The sequence below is a fragment of the Stegodyphus dumicola genome, chromosome 1 (assembly GCF_044657685.1).
Source record: "Stegodyphus dumicola isolate Sdum_Otavi_A_Nest chromosome 1, ASM4465768v1".
In the NCBI taxonomy this organism is placed as follows: Eukaryota; Metazoa; Arthropoda; class Arachnida; order Araneae; family Eresidae; genus Stegodyphus; species Stegodyphus dumicola.
In genome coordinates this window covers 134723430-134737913 of record NC_140768.1, presented here as the reverse complement: position 1 = coordinate 134737913, position 14484 = coordinate 134723430, and the positions used below count along the sequence as shown (strand labels likewise).

General features: G+C 31.0%; 1 protein-coding gene across 6 annotated transcripts in view; it reads right to left on the bottom strand.

Moving 5' to 3' along the window:
• Window positions 1-2514: 2514 nt before the first annotated feature.
• Window positions 2515-14484, bottom strand: part of LOC118201566 (eEF1A lysine and N-terminal methyltransferase) — a 105333-nt gene continuing 93363 nt past the window's right edge. For 4 of the 6 annotated variants that reach the window (XM_085820959.1, XM_085820974.1, XM_085820956.1 and 1 more), the window contains exons 13-14: window positions 8661-8789; window positions 2515-2864 (exon numbers count right to left, since the gene is read on the bottom strand). In XM_085820959.1, the coding sequence (XP_085677085.1) occupies window positions 2590-2864; window positions 8661-8789 (404 nt within the window). In that variant the 3' untranslated portion in view covers window positions 2515-2589. The remainder of the gene's footprint in view (window positions 2865-8660; window positions 8790-14484) is intronic. The other 2 variants (XM_085820949.1, XM_085820952.1) reach the window with 1 other exon arrangement.

The window sequence follows — 14484 nt, the reverse complement described above, 5'->3', positions numbered from 1 at the left end:
AGATAATTAAGGGACTAACTTCAAGGTAAACTTGCAATAGCTCCTTAATTCTCTATTTTAATTTGGATATTTTACCTTTCCATTCTTTAGCTAATGCTAGATAAGCAGCTAATTCAGAATTGAAACTAAAAATTGTATATAAAAATCCAAATCCTTTTTAACCAGGCCTCCATGTTGGATGATGCATTTGTTTTCTGCTTTCCGGCCTAGCTATAACCTTGCTTGCTATCTTTAAAAGTGTAAAATTTTCGAAGACAAGCCTACTTATTGTGGTCAATTTCTTTTTTTGTTGGGTAATGAAATAAATGTCAAACATGAATAAAAAGGTATATTTAAAAGTCATGTCTGCAACTTCTTCATTCTGCATCTATGATATACCATCATGATTTCCAGTATTTCTGAAGTATGCTACATTATCTATCTTCAACATATCCAAATTATTACATACATATATTTATTTATTAACCAGTTTATTTAATTAAAAAATAATACCAAATATAATTTTAAATAATTCATTTGGTTTTTGAGGTTTATGAAAGGAAATATATATGATGGTATACAACATTAAAGAACCAATCAAACGAGTGATATAATCAGATTATTGTATTTTTATAAACTCTGGAGATTTTATGCCTTCAAACTTTTAAGTTTTCAAATACAGTTTATCAAAATATATCCAAATAGCTCAGAACTGGAAACGAAAATTACTAATCCCAGCTCACAAATTTCTGTTCTTTTATGTTGCACAGTATATTATTGTGTAAAAAATAGAGTTTTTTTTTTTTTTTAAATTTTAAAAAAGGCTTTGAAATGAAAGGACATTTGAACCATTATAATTATTTTATTTCAGACATATAGTGAGACTTTTTTTTAATTCAATGGTATTTTTTTCTTATAAATGAATAGTATATTTTTTACAGATGTTAGTGAATTATGTCGAGAACATTATTTTTATTGCCTTTTAATTTTTGTATGACTCTACTTTTGGCTTCAAGGAATAAAAAATATTCATGAAAAAATAGATGTTTTACTTATATATTAATATTTTAGAGATTTATTAATAAATAACCAAAACTTCCAATTTATTTCTCCAAATTTTAGTTTAATAGAAAACCGATACTCTTCTAATGTAAAATATGTAAATACATTTTTTAAAAAAATTAGTCCAATCATTTAATAGGAATTATGAAGAAATAAATTTTTTACCATATTGAAACATAACCCAGAAGAAAACTACTATTTAAACAAAACTAATAAGCGTGTTATTGTTTTAAAGTAAATCACTTTTTAATGCTGATATGCAATACAGTGTTATAATTTAAATAAGTAGTCACATATGTGGCCAGCCACTAAAATAGTTGCCAAAAATAATGATTTAAATGAGTTCAACTAGTAATTAGTACCAAAAGAAATAAACTGCATTGATTTGAAGTTACTAAATGTGTTAATCAATAACAGACCGATTAAATTAAAAAGTTAAAGATCTTATGCTTTGCCAAATGGCAACGTACTGGCATGTGGAAGGAAAAAGTATTTTATTTTTGGCAGTCACATTTTATTGCTTTTAAATAGCTAAGTTTTATTGATTAAATTTGTTGAGTGGCAATAAACTGATGCATTGATGAAAAAAAAAATGTTTTATTTTGAGCAGTGGTAATACATTGCTTTTAAATTGCTGACTCTATTAATCAAATATTCATTAGTTCACACTAAATGTGAAATGAATAAAAACTTGATATTCAAAATTCTGGTTTTGAGGATTAATTGATTAAGGACTAAGTGCATTCAAAATTTTGGGATTTGGATGTCACCATTTTTCTACAGTGAGAAGAACATTCATCTAAATTCTTTTTCTTCATGAATCAAAAGACACATTATGTCTTTTGAGTATTAATAAGAATGCCAAATATTTTCTTGTAGCAATAGTGAAAATAAAGTAGGTAAAAATTATGTATGAATATGAATCAAAGCTTATTCTTCCATTATATGCTTTTGATTATCTATAATTGACACTTTTGTATTCTTTGCGCCTTGACTGCCATGTGCATCACTGATGATTCACAGCAGTCTTACTTTTTGGAGCTGTGTGCATTGAATGTGATTCATAGGTTTTTGTATTGTTTGAAGCACTATGAGTCAGGGGTGTTTCACACAGATTTGTATGGTTAAAATTATTTCTATAGCTTCAGAAAGTTGGCTCCATATTCTTGATTTCTAGAAGTTTTTTCTATAAATAGATTCTGGAAGTTTTTTCTATAAGTAGTTATATTTATAAAAAATTCTTCTGGAATTTTTTTCTATGAATAGTTATATGATTTTAATATGTATTTTACTGCAATAACTTTTAAGTAATTATTATTTATGTGGAAGTAAAATTAGGTATTGAAGTTATTTTTAGGATAAAAGAGACAAGAAAACACTAGAATTAAAAAATGGTTTGACAGAGTATTTTTCTCAATTTTGCTATGGCATTCAACGTGTTAACAATCTTAAATTAGTTTTTTATACTCATAAGAAATTTAAACCCTTTCTTTATTAGGGGGGAGAGGAATAATAAAAATAATATAACACACTAAATAAAACATAATTTTATGTTATCTCATTTAAACATGTTTCTAAATCTACTAAATCAAATACATCACTATATTTTGCCTGCTTTTCAAGAAATGATATTAGCTTTGAATAATTGTCTTTGGCACAACGTAGTATATCATCTGAGGATCGTGATTTAGCACAATAAACAACTTCATTTACATCAGCAGGAACTTTTCTTGAAAATACACAACTGAATACAGATTTAAGCTTCTTGTATGTTTCTGCACGTAATTCATCATTACGGCAAATTAAATCCATGATCACAATCCCTGGAAGAAGATAATTATACTTACAATGCAAACAAATTAATGGATGTTCAAAAGAATTCTTTTATGAAATTTGATATTATACTGGTAGGTAGAATCAGTGTCATTATAGTTAAATACTGTAACATATTTTACATGAGATTTTATTTACAGTTACTCACAATGCTTTAAAAAGAGTGATGAATATTAGACAGTTCATTCACTTTTATGAAAAAATGAATAAATATATCTCATTAGTAAGGCACATCAGTTTTTCTAAATTTCATTTTTCTATTTTCTAAACCCCTGAACTCTCCTTGTCATGTCTGTATTTAATGCATCCCTCCCTCCTTAAAACACTTTGGTAATTCCATGTTCTCTCTTTCCCCACTTTATATATTTATTTTAAAACATGAAAACATTTCAAAAAACGAAACTTTAACCTCCAACTGTCTTTATTTCATGCAAGTCATTAAAATCCTTAATCTACATTATAATTTAGAACAGTAATGAAAGGTTTTAATGTTCCAGAATGGCAACACCTTTCTATTTTATAAGGACATGAGTTTCTTTAGAAATCAAAAACTATATAATTGCTTATGAGTATTAAAAAAGTAATATGTAATAATCTGTCATCATTTTTAAACTCCATGGTATTAAGATCCCTAATCTATACTATTACAAGAAAATTATTAAACATCCAATACTCTTTATTTCATGATAATTACTATCCCGAACTTCTATGAAAAACATTGTCTTGTGAAAGATTTTTAATAAATATTTTGTCAATTGAAATGCTAACTAACAATTGAGTAAAACTTAGCAGTTATAGTATTGAAGTATTTTTTTTTAATTAAATGATTACTTGAACATACAGTAATACTCTTTTCTTCTGAAGCTGAAATATTAGAGATTCAAAATTATTAAGATCTGTGTTTCAAGATTATTATTACAGTACAAAGTCTGTAATTCGGACTCATCGGGACTTCAGCGATTCCAGAATAGGGGGTTTTCCAGATTATAGATCATCAATTTAAATCTGATAAGATGGCATGCAAAAATTATACAATTAAAAATATGAAACCGTAATTTATGAAATAAAGAGCAATTATGATCTAAAGAGTAACAAAATTTACAGAAAAAAAAGCTTAATATTTATTTATTTACTTTGTTAAACATTTCTTTCAATGTAAGTTGTTTAAGTTGCTTCATTTTTTTTGTGCTAACACTTTCTCTTTAATTCTATAAACAGACATAATTTCTTGTTCAGTTGCAAAGTTCCATTGTTTAAGTCCTGTAATTGCTGTCTCAAGAATATCGACTAACTTGTCAATCGAAATTTTTTCGTTTTCAATAACCTCTCTGTCACTTTCTTCACTATCTGAAACGGTATTTTCTGGATCTAGAACCATACTACAGATTTCGCCGTCCGTTAATTGATTGATGATTGGGGCATTGTCGTGGCAATGAAAAACTTCTATTATATCATCTTCATTTATTACCACTTCTCCACATTTCTTTAAAAAATCCAATAACTAGAAAATTTCACCTTTAAGTTTGCGATGTCCAAAAACCTTCCAATTCATGGCTATCATCTTCATCGTCCTCATAGTGAAATATAGTAGCTGGGCATAAATTATGCCAAGCATTTTTTAACGTATCTCGAGATACATCCTCCCACGATCTTGCGATGCTCCACACAGCAGATTTTATGCTAAAAAATTTCAAAAAGTCTTGAATAGTCTTGCCATTGTTCAAGAAATTTAACATAGATTTTAAAAATGCTACTTTATATTTGCATTTCAGTGCATGCACTATTCCCATATCCATAGGCTGAATGATAGACGCACAATTTAGAATAATATGGATACATTATCTTTCACTAAAACTTTAAGTGAAGTATGCACCGAACAGTTGTCAACAATCAGGACTATTTTTGAGTCATCAGGTAAACCAACCGAATTCAAATGTTGCCGAACCTCGGGTATAAAATGATTTTCAAACCAATCATTCATCAACGCTTGTATTATCCATGCTCTTTTATTTACCCGATATATAACATGAAAAATCATTAATCCTTTAAATGCTCGATGTCATGCATGTTTTCCAATTACTAAAAGTTTGCAATTGTGCGTTCCAGCAGCATTTGCAGCACGCTAAAATTGTTAGTCTCGCTTTGGAATCTTTGACACCAGTTGGAGCCTTTTCTGTAGAGGTTGACAAGGTATTTTGTGGTACATGTTGCCAGAAAAGACCACTTTCATCAGCATTGTAAATTTGTTCTGGAGATAATTGTTCACTAGTAATAAGTTCAATGAATTCATCTGCAAATTGTTCAGCAGCTTCAGTATCAGCTGAAGCTTTTTCACCTGAAATTTTTAACTGTCTTATACCATGGTGATTTTTTAATTTGGGTAACCAAACTCTCGAATATGTGCACTCAGTGTTTAAGTTTATTTCTTCATGAAATATTTTGGCTTGAGCAATTAGCATTGGAACCATCAATGGCACGTCCTTGTAGCGACACTGCCTGACCCATTCAATCATCACTTTGTCATGATCGTCACTTTTAACATAACAAACCCTTTTTTTTTTTATTCATTGCAAGTAAAGTGTTGGAATCCACAAAAAATTCAAAAAGTTCCGTTTTCTTTTTGCTTATGTCATATACAGTTGACTTTCCAATGTCATACTCCTTGCATAATTTTGAGACGGATATGCCTTTATCCATTTTTGCAACAATTCCACTTTTTGTTTGATGGACACTGAAACATGCTTTCGTTTTGTAGATCCTTTGGCAGCTCCAGAATTGGAAACTCTTTTTGACATAATCGAAGGTTCAAGCTTAATTTTTATAAAATTGCTCTAACAATCTGCAAAAAATAATAAGCTGGATCCAATTAGAAGATTAAGGAACAGTGCAATCTGCAACATTAACTGAAATGCCTTAGAATTAGTAAAGATAATTTTAGCCTAGCTTATACCATTCGTTATACATTCAACGAGTATGCGTAAACGCATTATGCACATGCGTAAAGCATACAAAAAAAAAAGTTTGTGGCTTTGAGGTTTGGATTATAGATCATTCCGGATAATGAACATCCAGATTACGGACTTTGTACTGTATTACTTTTTTGGTTGCTGGCAATACAGACTTGTTTTTAATATTAAATCCTATAATTCTAGATCTGCAATTTCACTAAGTAATGAAAGACCATTTGAAAAACTTTCTACTAGTTATCAAGAAAATCAAGATTTGTGTGTTTCAGTCAGTCCTTTGATTTCTTATTAGAAGAAAGATTTTTAGTAAAGTAATATCCAGTGGCTTTAACATACTTATAATATACAGTAGAATCATATTTATCCAAATTATGGGGATGGAGGTATTTTAGATAATACATTTATAACCCTTGCTAATTATTTTTGGGAAATAAAATAGAAATAAGCATGTTATATTTAGCAAAAATGTGTATTAGTATAATCATAAATAATGAGTAATCTTATGCAATTTTCCCCTTACTCTCATGAGCAACTATGTTCTACTGCTATATGATGACAGCTACATAAAAGTCTCCTGAAATACACACATTATGCTCTAATATTATATGCATGAAATACAGCAAACACATTTAAGAACCTCTAAATAATGAAAAAATAATTGATAATACATGAGGATTAACAATTTGCAGACTTTATGACTGAATATTACTTTTCTCACAATTTCACCTAAAGAGGATTTTATTGTAATATCAAAATGTTATTTTACATGCATCTAATCTACATTAATGAATCAAAAATCCATACTTTTGCACTGATTCTAAAGAAAAAGGAGTGAGCTATTGCATTATTATGAGCATTAAACATGTTATGATATTCTAAATATTGGGATGTTCAAATATGACCTACATTAATATAATGACTGAAAAAAATAGAATGGTTACATATTTGCAAAGCATGTTATCATTCAGATTATATGACCTATGCTGCAATGAATTTCTTCCATCATTCAGGAAACTTTTATTATCTCTTCAAAGATATTTTGTTAGGTGAAAATTCACACTCAAACTACTATAAATAAAACTAGGGTTTAAATCTGAATTATAATGAACAGAAGTGATAATAGTCAAGATATTGCCAGAATTCCAGACTTTTAAACTTCCTCTGTCTTCTTTTAGAGAAAATACTATTAAGTGATGATTACATAAATTGAAAACTTTTTTTTTAGATTATTAAGAACAGTCAGACAAGAATCAAGATTATTAAGATAACTTTTAGACTATTGAAAGAAGTAAGGCAAGTGCTGACATCTTCAGACAAAAAAAGAAAGATGGAAAACAGAACTATACAATATTGACAAAACTGATTAAATCTGTTTTAATTTGCTTCAAGGTACTTGTTCTGTAAAGATCACCTATGGGTAATATAATGACAAAGCCACCTTGGACACAGAGAGCCTAAATGTTCTGCAGGACCAGGAAATATATTTTATTTTCATTACACAAAAGTGCTTTTAAAACTTTTGGATCACAAAATCTGTCTCAAGACACTACTGGTAAAGATTTTGGGAATAATTTACTGATTAACTTCACAATTTATCAAAATTCTTCTTATTCTATGAATCATCCCTTTCCTTTTAGAAATTTATCTCAAGACCTCTTGATATGCATACTTCAAGTTCTAATCGAATGTGTAAAGCCAAAATGAAAAACGTCAAAATGTTAAAAGTGACAATGTCAAATGAAAAAGTGTCAAATGTGAAAAGCCAAAATGTTGAAATGCCTTACAAAACTTTCATTTATTAGCAAAGAAAAATATTAATGCGGTAGTTTCAAGAAATTACCCCCCCCCCAAAAAAAAAAAAAAAACTAAACAATATCCAAAAAAAAAAAAAAAAAAAATATTGCAAATATAAAAAAATAGAACTAGCAGCAAAAAACATAAGTAGAAACAACAATAAAAACAAAAAATATTGCAAATATAATAAATAGCAATAATGGCAAAAACATAAGCAGAAACAGCAATAAAAACAAAAGACATAGCAATTATTTACTTATTTTTTTAACATGTTGGGAAAACAAAAAAGTAGGCAACTGCACAAAATAAATTAAAAACAAAATTATATGTTTTGCTTCTCTAATGAAATTGTTTAAAAATATGTGTTTTGTATTAATTATTTGAAATTATGCTGGATTTTTATACCATGGTAGTTTATGGGTTTTTGAAATGGGTTCACAATCACTCCTGAACAAAGACAGAATAGCACATCCCCACTGCATATACTGACATACTGTCATGCACATTGTAAACCCTGATCAAAATCTGGCACCTTGAGATCCTTTCCACCACTAGACTTGTCAATTCTTTGCTCCATCTTCAACACATTCATCATCCTTATGGTTGCAACATGCGACTTCAAGATGAAGCTTGATACATTGCAGATTTCACATGAAATTTAGACGTCCAAGGCAATTTACAGTGAGACAGGAAGCACCATATGAACAATTCTGGGTCATATTTATATACCATTTTCTTAAACAACTATTTTTCTAATAGCCTTCCAAAATATTTCAATAATGTAATTGCTCAGGGGAAAAATAATATGAATTTCATAAAAAAAAAATTCTGTGTTAAAATTTGTTCCACAACATTAAATTTTTTTTTAAATGAGGGTATAAATGTTATAATGCTATAGGTATAATAGATTATAATAGTCTCTTGATGATGGCTATGATAAATAAAAAATGAATTAAAACAATAAAATACACAGTATCATGAAACTAATTACAAGATTGATTAATAAAACAGGAAAATTCAGTATACCTTTATCAGACACAATCTTTTTCAGATTATTTAACAGTGATAGTTCAAGAAATTCTATTGGAGGTCCGCTAATCCCCAATGTAGGGTCTTTATTGTCGACATCCAATATAATGGCATCATATTGTGATCCTACGAAAAATAATAAAGCAGACACACCAATAATTTAAAAAATTCACTGAAGAAAAATGATGCATGCATTTAGTTTTGACGCTCATTTTCATAATTTAAAATAATCTGAAATAGGTTAATTCAGATTTTTAAAATGCCTATGAATTTAGCAGCAAATTAAGTTATTTACACAAAAATTAGAGCATTCAGAAATCATTTTGCTAGCACATATTTTATTATTGATTACATATTACTGATATTTAATGCTTTGTCTGATTATTCCTTTTTCTTACCTATTTTTATAAACTGAATGGACAGTAAGGTTAAATGCTGTTATATGGTTATTGTTGTTTTACTTTTAAATACATATACAGTAACAAATGCTGCATTTCAGTTCTTCATTTACTTTTCTGCCAAATTTCAGCATTTTAAATAAACATATTTTTATATTCAATAGCATATAAATATCTTATTTACTCAAAAATAAGAGGCTCTCCTCCTTTTTTACTACATTTTTGTTCTAAAATTTGGTTGGGTTTTATAAGCAAATGTTTAGGTACAGTAATTTCTGGAAGAAAGGCCACATCAGCATAAATACTGCACTCGAGAAAAATGGCAGGAAAAAAATTTAAATTACACAGAAATGCTGCAATAGATTAAATTGTGCGTGACATCGTCGTGGGCCGTATAGATGCAAAATCTCAACCTAAGTCCTGATATATGACATATCAGTTAAGAAAAATACATGAAATGAAGCATAACTCAAAAATAAATTAAAGGTAAGAAATGTTGAAAATATATTTACGTACACGTATATACTTATATTTACTCACTAAATAAGTCCATATTTGTAATACTCAGACTATATTATAAAAAATGTTGCAACAACGAAATATTAAATTTGAATGACAAAAGGAAATTTTAAATTTTACTTACAAAAGGAATAACGGCAAACTATCATATGAAGCCATCAAAATCTGATTCTCCACTATCTGAATTAAAAAGATTTAGTAAATCCTGATCTAAGTCCAAGTCTTCCCGATCATCACATTCATTTTCTTGGTTTACAGTCTCTTTATCTAAGATATAATTTCAGCTTCTCTGAACCCTGCTATTATTGAAAATGTTTTTACCTATTTCCACGCACTTCCTACCCACTTTGCAACTTCTTCATAAGATGCTCTACGCATTTTACCGCTTTTGGTATACGTATGCAATCCTTCACTCATCCAACACTCCCACCGCTTTCGGACTTCAGCTTTGAAGGATTTATTACCTGACAAATCTAATGGTTGTAAGATGACAATCTAATGGTTGATGATGGTCTAACGATTGTAAGAGACAAATCTAATGGCTGTCAAACCACCAGGAATTATTGCTACGGTCATAGACAATTTTTGACACTTGTTTTTCATTGACTCAAGTAAATGAGCACGCATGGAATCCATTATCAATAACCCTTTTGGTTGGAAAAAAGATCCCTTACGACACTGCCAGATTTTTTGTAGCCACTTATGCATGATTGTTTCGCACATCCAGCCGTTCTCGTTTGCACAAATAATTACGTCATTAGGAAAACCTCCCTTCAGAATAGTCTTTCGTTTAAAAATGATCATCGGCTTTAGCTTGTCACCATTTGTGGCACAAGCTAACACACATGTAAATGACATTCTTTCATGCCCCGTCGTAAGCATAGATACAGTTTTTGCACCAGTTTCATCAACAGTTCTGTTTGCAAGAGAGTCGAAAGCTAATGGCGTTCCATCCATATTTATTATCTGTGACCGAAGAAGTTTTTTTTGTCAATAATATCTGCCACATATTTTAGAAAAGATACCTTTTTATCCTGCCAGTCCATTGGTAATTGTTGACCGACTGTTGTTCTAGTATGCACAGAAATATTTTTTCTTTTCATAAATCTGCTACACCAGCAAAGCCCTCCTTTGAAATCATTTATGTTCATTTGTTTTATTTTAAATTTTGCTTGTAAGCGAATTTTTACAATCAAAATTGCCATTCCCCTTCCTCATTGCTCCTTTATCCAGTTTGCAAGGTCGTCCTCTACATTCGGCCACCTTACAATACCACTTCTTTTGGCTCGTTTCTGTTGTGGCATATTTTTAAGAAGTTCTTTTTCAGTTCTCCAACAACGAATACATCTCTCGTCCACTTCAAATTTTCGAGCTGCTGCTCTGTTTCCAATTTGTTCAGCACATGAAATTACATTAAGCTTAAAACCAGCAATATAGCTTCTGTGCCGTTTAGGTGCCATTTTCAAAAATTTTCCACTCCCTTCTTACTTAAAAACTATCCAACAAGTACTTGTACCCAAACTGATGGAATCTGCATTTGGCAGAATGCCACAAAAAAGCAATTCATGCTGAAGGCGAAATACGTCAGAGTTCGTTACTGCGAGGCAGGTGGAGTCGTGTCCGCCTTTGAAAAAAATTGCAGAAAAGGCAGGGGTGGGGAGATAATGGGTCCTGGAAGATTCATCGAATGGCAGAGGAGAGAGACTATTCAAACTGATGAGAATGTTAATTTGAAAGGGGGGAGAATGTTATTGTTCTGAGATCCCATAAATAATAGGGTGAATAAGGCATGTAGGTCCGTTCAAGGGAAAGAATGTAAACAAAATACCGTTCGCAAAAAGCAACTGAATGGTCTTTTGTGTGGGAACAGCACCAGTCTATGTACAATGACAAGGCCATCCAAACTATTTACAATGACCATCATAGAAAATATTTTATTTTTAGTGCACCTAAACGCCGCATGAGTAGAAACGCCACACCCGCCGAAAATTTAAGTTTTAAACATGTAAACGCCGGGGTGTTTCTTCCGGAAATTACAGTAAATGAAATTACAGAATGTGAGAGAGAAGTTTAATTATCATACTATATAGAGTAACTGCACTGTTTAAATATTAGCATGTTTTTTAAGTAAAGGCCATTTTGTTGTATACACTATTAGGTGGTATGCACGCTGCACCGAGTGCTAGCATCATATCCCAGCATTCCTTGAAAACAACTGTGTTAGGTAACCTGTACTATCTTTTCTGTGTCTTTAAAATGTTCAAAACTGTCGAATCAGCTGCCTTGTGTGAAGTATGGTCAGTGATACATTTTTTGTTGGAAAGAAACCTGTATGCTGCAGACATTCACCAGCAGATTTGTGAAGTTTATGAAACTACTGCTATGAGTGAAGGCAAAGTGTGTAAGTGGGTCAGATACTTCAAACCTGGCTGTGACAATGTCCATGATGAGTTCCGGTTGCCCATCTATGATCACAGATGATATGGTGGCTTCAGTTGAAGCAAAATTCTTGAGAACAGACAGTTCACCATAAGCACTTTTTCAAACGAATTTCCTGAAGTGTCTAGGTCAGTGCTATACAAGATTATTTCTGAAAAGTTAAGGTTTAAGAAACTATGCTCCTGTTGGGTCCCTAAACTCTTAACGGATTACCACAAAAACAAAAGGTTTAAGTATTCGCTGAATTTTTTGACTTGTTATAATAACGAAGGTGACACCATGTTGAGTCAGATCATAACAGGAGACGAAATGTGGTTTTCACATGTCACGCCTGAATGGAAGCAACACAGCATGGAGTGGAGACACATTCTCCTGTAAGGGTTAAGGCCAAACAAACTCTGCCCCAGCACAAGATTATGGCATCCATGTTTTGGGATAGGCATGGTGTTATGTTGGTCGACTTCACACAACGTGGAACCACCATAAATGTGGTAACCTACGGTGAAACCCTGTGAAAGCTACGCAGAGTGATTCAAAACAAAAGACACTGGGAATTTTGCTATTCCATGACAATGCAAGGTCTCACACCATAGTTCAGACTCATGTTTTATTGGACTCTTTTGGCTTGAAAGTTTCGGACCACCTCCCCCTACAGCCCAGACCTTGTACCGAGCGATTTAATCTTTTCCCCTACCTCAAACATCATCTCAGTAGCAACCACTACAATAATGATGAAGACATGAAAAGGCCGTGACTTCTTGGTTATCGGCGCAGACAGCAAGTTTCTATGAAGAGCGTATTCAAAATCTAGTTAAGATATGATAAGTCTTTAAACAAACTTGACAACTATGTTGAAAAATAGAGAAACATATGTAGAATCTGAAAATAAATTTGTTTTTTGAAAATTTTCTTTAATATGTTTTCAAACGGCCTTTACTTAAAAAACACACCTTGTACTAAACACACTACGCACATAATTGTCACATAAGTAAACTATCACTAATTACAATAGTTACATATAGCTGAGGGATCTCAGTTTAGGCCAACATCAGGGTCTGAAAATAAATTTGCAACAGTGCTTTCCTAACTTTTCCTCATTTTTCATACCCCGGTAAAATAATTTATTTAATTAGGTAGCTTACCTTTCATTCTAATCAGTAAGATTTCATCAAATATTCAGTTTAGTTTTTATATTCTAAAATTTATCCTAAAATATAAGGACGGTCTTTTAAGTTTAATTTCAAAATTCAACCTTTGGTTTAAAAATGATTTTAATTCACAGAATCAAGCCAGATGCCTGCACTTCTTTCATGAGTTGAAACTAGAATGCTGAGAACCTTTAAATTGGTCCTCCTAGTAGTTATTATCCTTTCTCCAGTGTTGAGTTGAAGAGGTTATTGAGTTAGATCCATGTAAAAGGGGTAAGGGAGGTCACACAGAAATTGAACATTCACAATTCTGACACACAACAGCTAATGGTAAAATAAGAAAATTTTGATTAGAGGGAACCCAAATAACAGTTTGAAATCGCCCTTCCACCTAAATAAAAAGGAACTAACAAATTTAAGTGCTACACAATATGATGAAGTATGCTCTGTATCCAAAACTTGATATCGCTACATAATGGTCATCTACAGACATAATTTATTATTTGTTCCATAGCATAGTCAGACTGTAATAACAGAACAACACTATGAAGATATGCAGAAAATTCATTAGAAACTGCATGAAAAAAAAGTGAGTAGTGATTGAGAGATACAGTGTGCTATTACATCAAGATAAACTTTGTCTAATACATTACTTAAAAAATTAATAACTTTAACTCTGATTCTGTCAAATATTAATTCTTATCTGAATTACTCATTAACAATTTATCACTACTTTTGGCATCTGAATTGTTTGCAGTTTGGAAAGGCCTTCAGCAATAATTCTGCTGAAAACTGAAAAGTATTTAAAGAAAAATTCTCAAACCTAATTAGAATAATCCAACCATATACCTCACATTTGTTAACTCCATAAATCTGACCTAGGCATACCAGGCATTCATAAAATAATTAGTTTCAGTCACATGACGTTGATATAAGAACACCACTGCACAGTTAGATGGGTCTTTTTTAAGGAAGAACCAAAAGGTGGCCTTTTTTTTTTTCCCAGCACACTGCCGATTGTCCGAGCATTAAACCTGATAATTGCTTTCACTGCCATTTTGTCTACTTTTAATTTTTTATAGAGAGGTAATCTTTGAAAAATGCTTAGTTTTTGAATTTAAAAAAAAAAATGAAAAAAGGTGCCAAAATTTTAAGGTTTTCCTCCATTTTTTGTTGTGCTGCACACTGGTGAGGTAGTAGACCTAAAATTCGGCAACATAAAAAGCATACAGAACCACAAAAATTCAGCACCACAAAAAACATGCAGAACTAATTGGGGGGGATTCTATATATTTTTCTTTGGCAAACACTTTATTA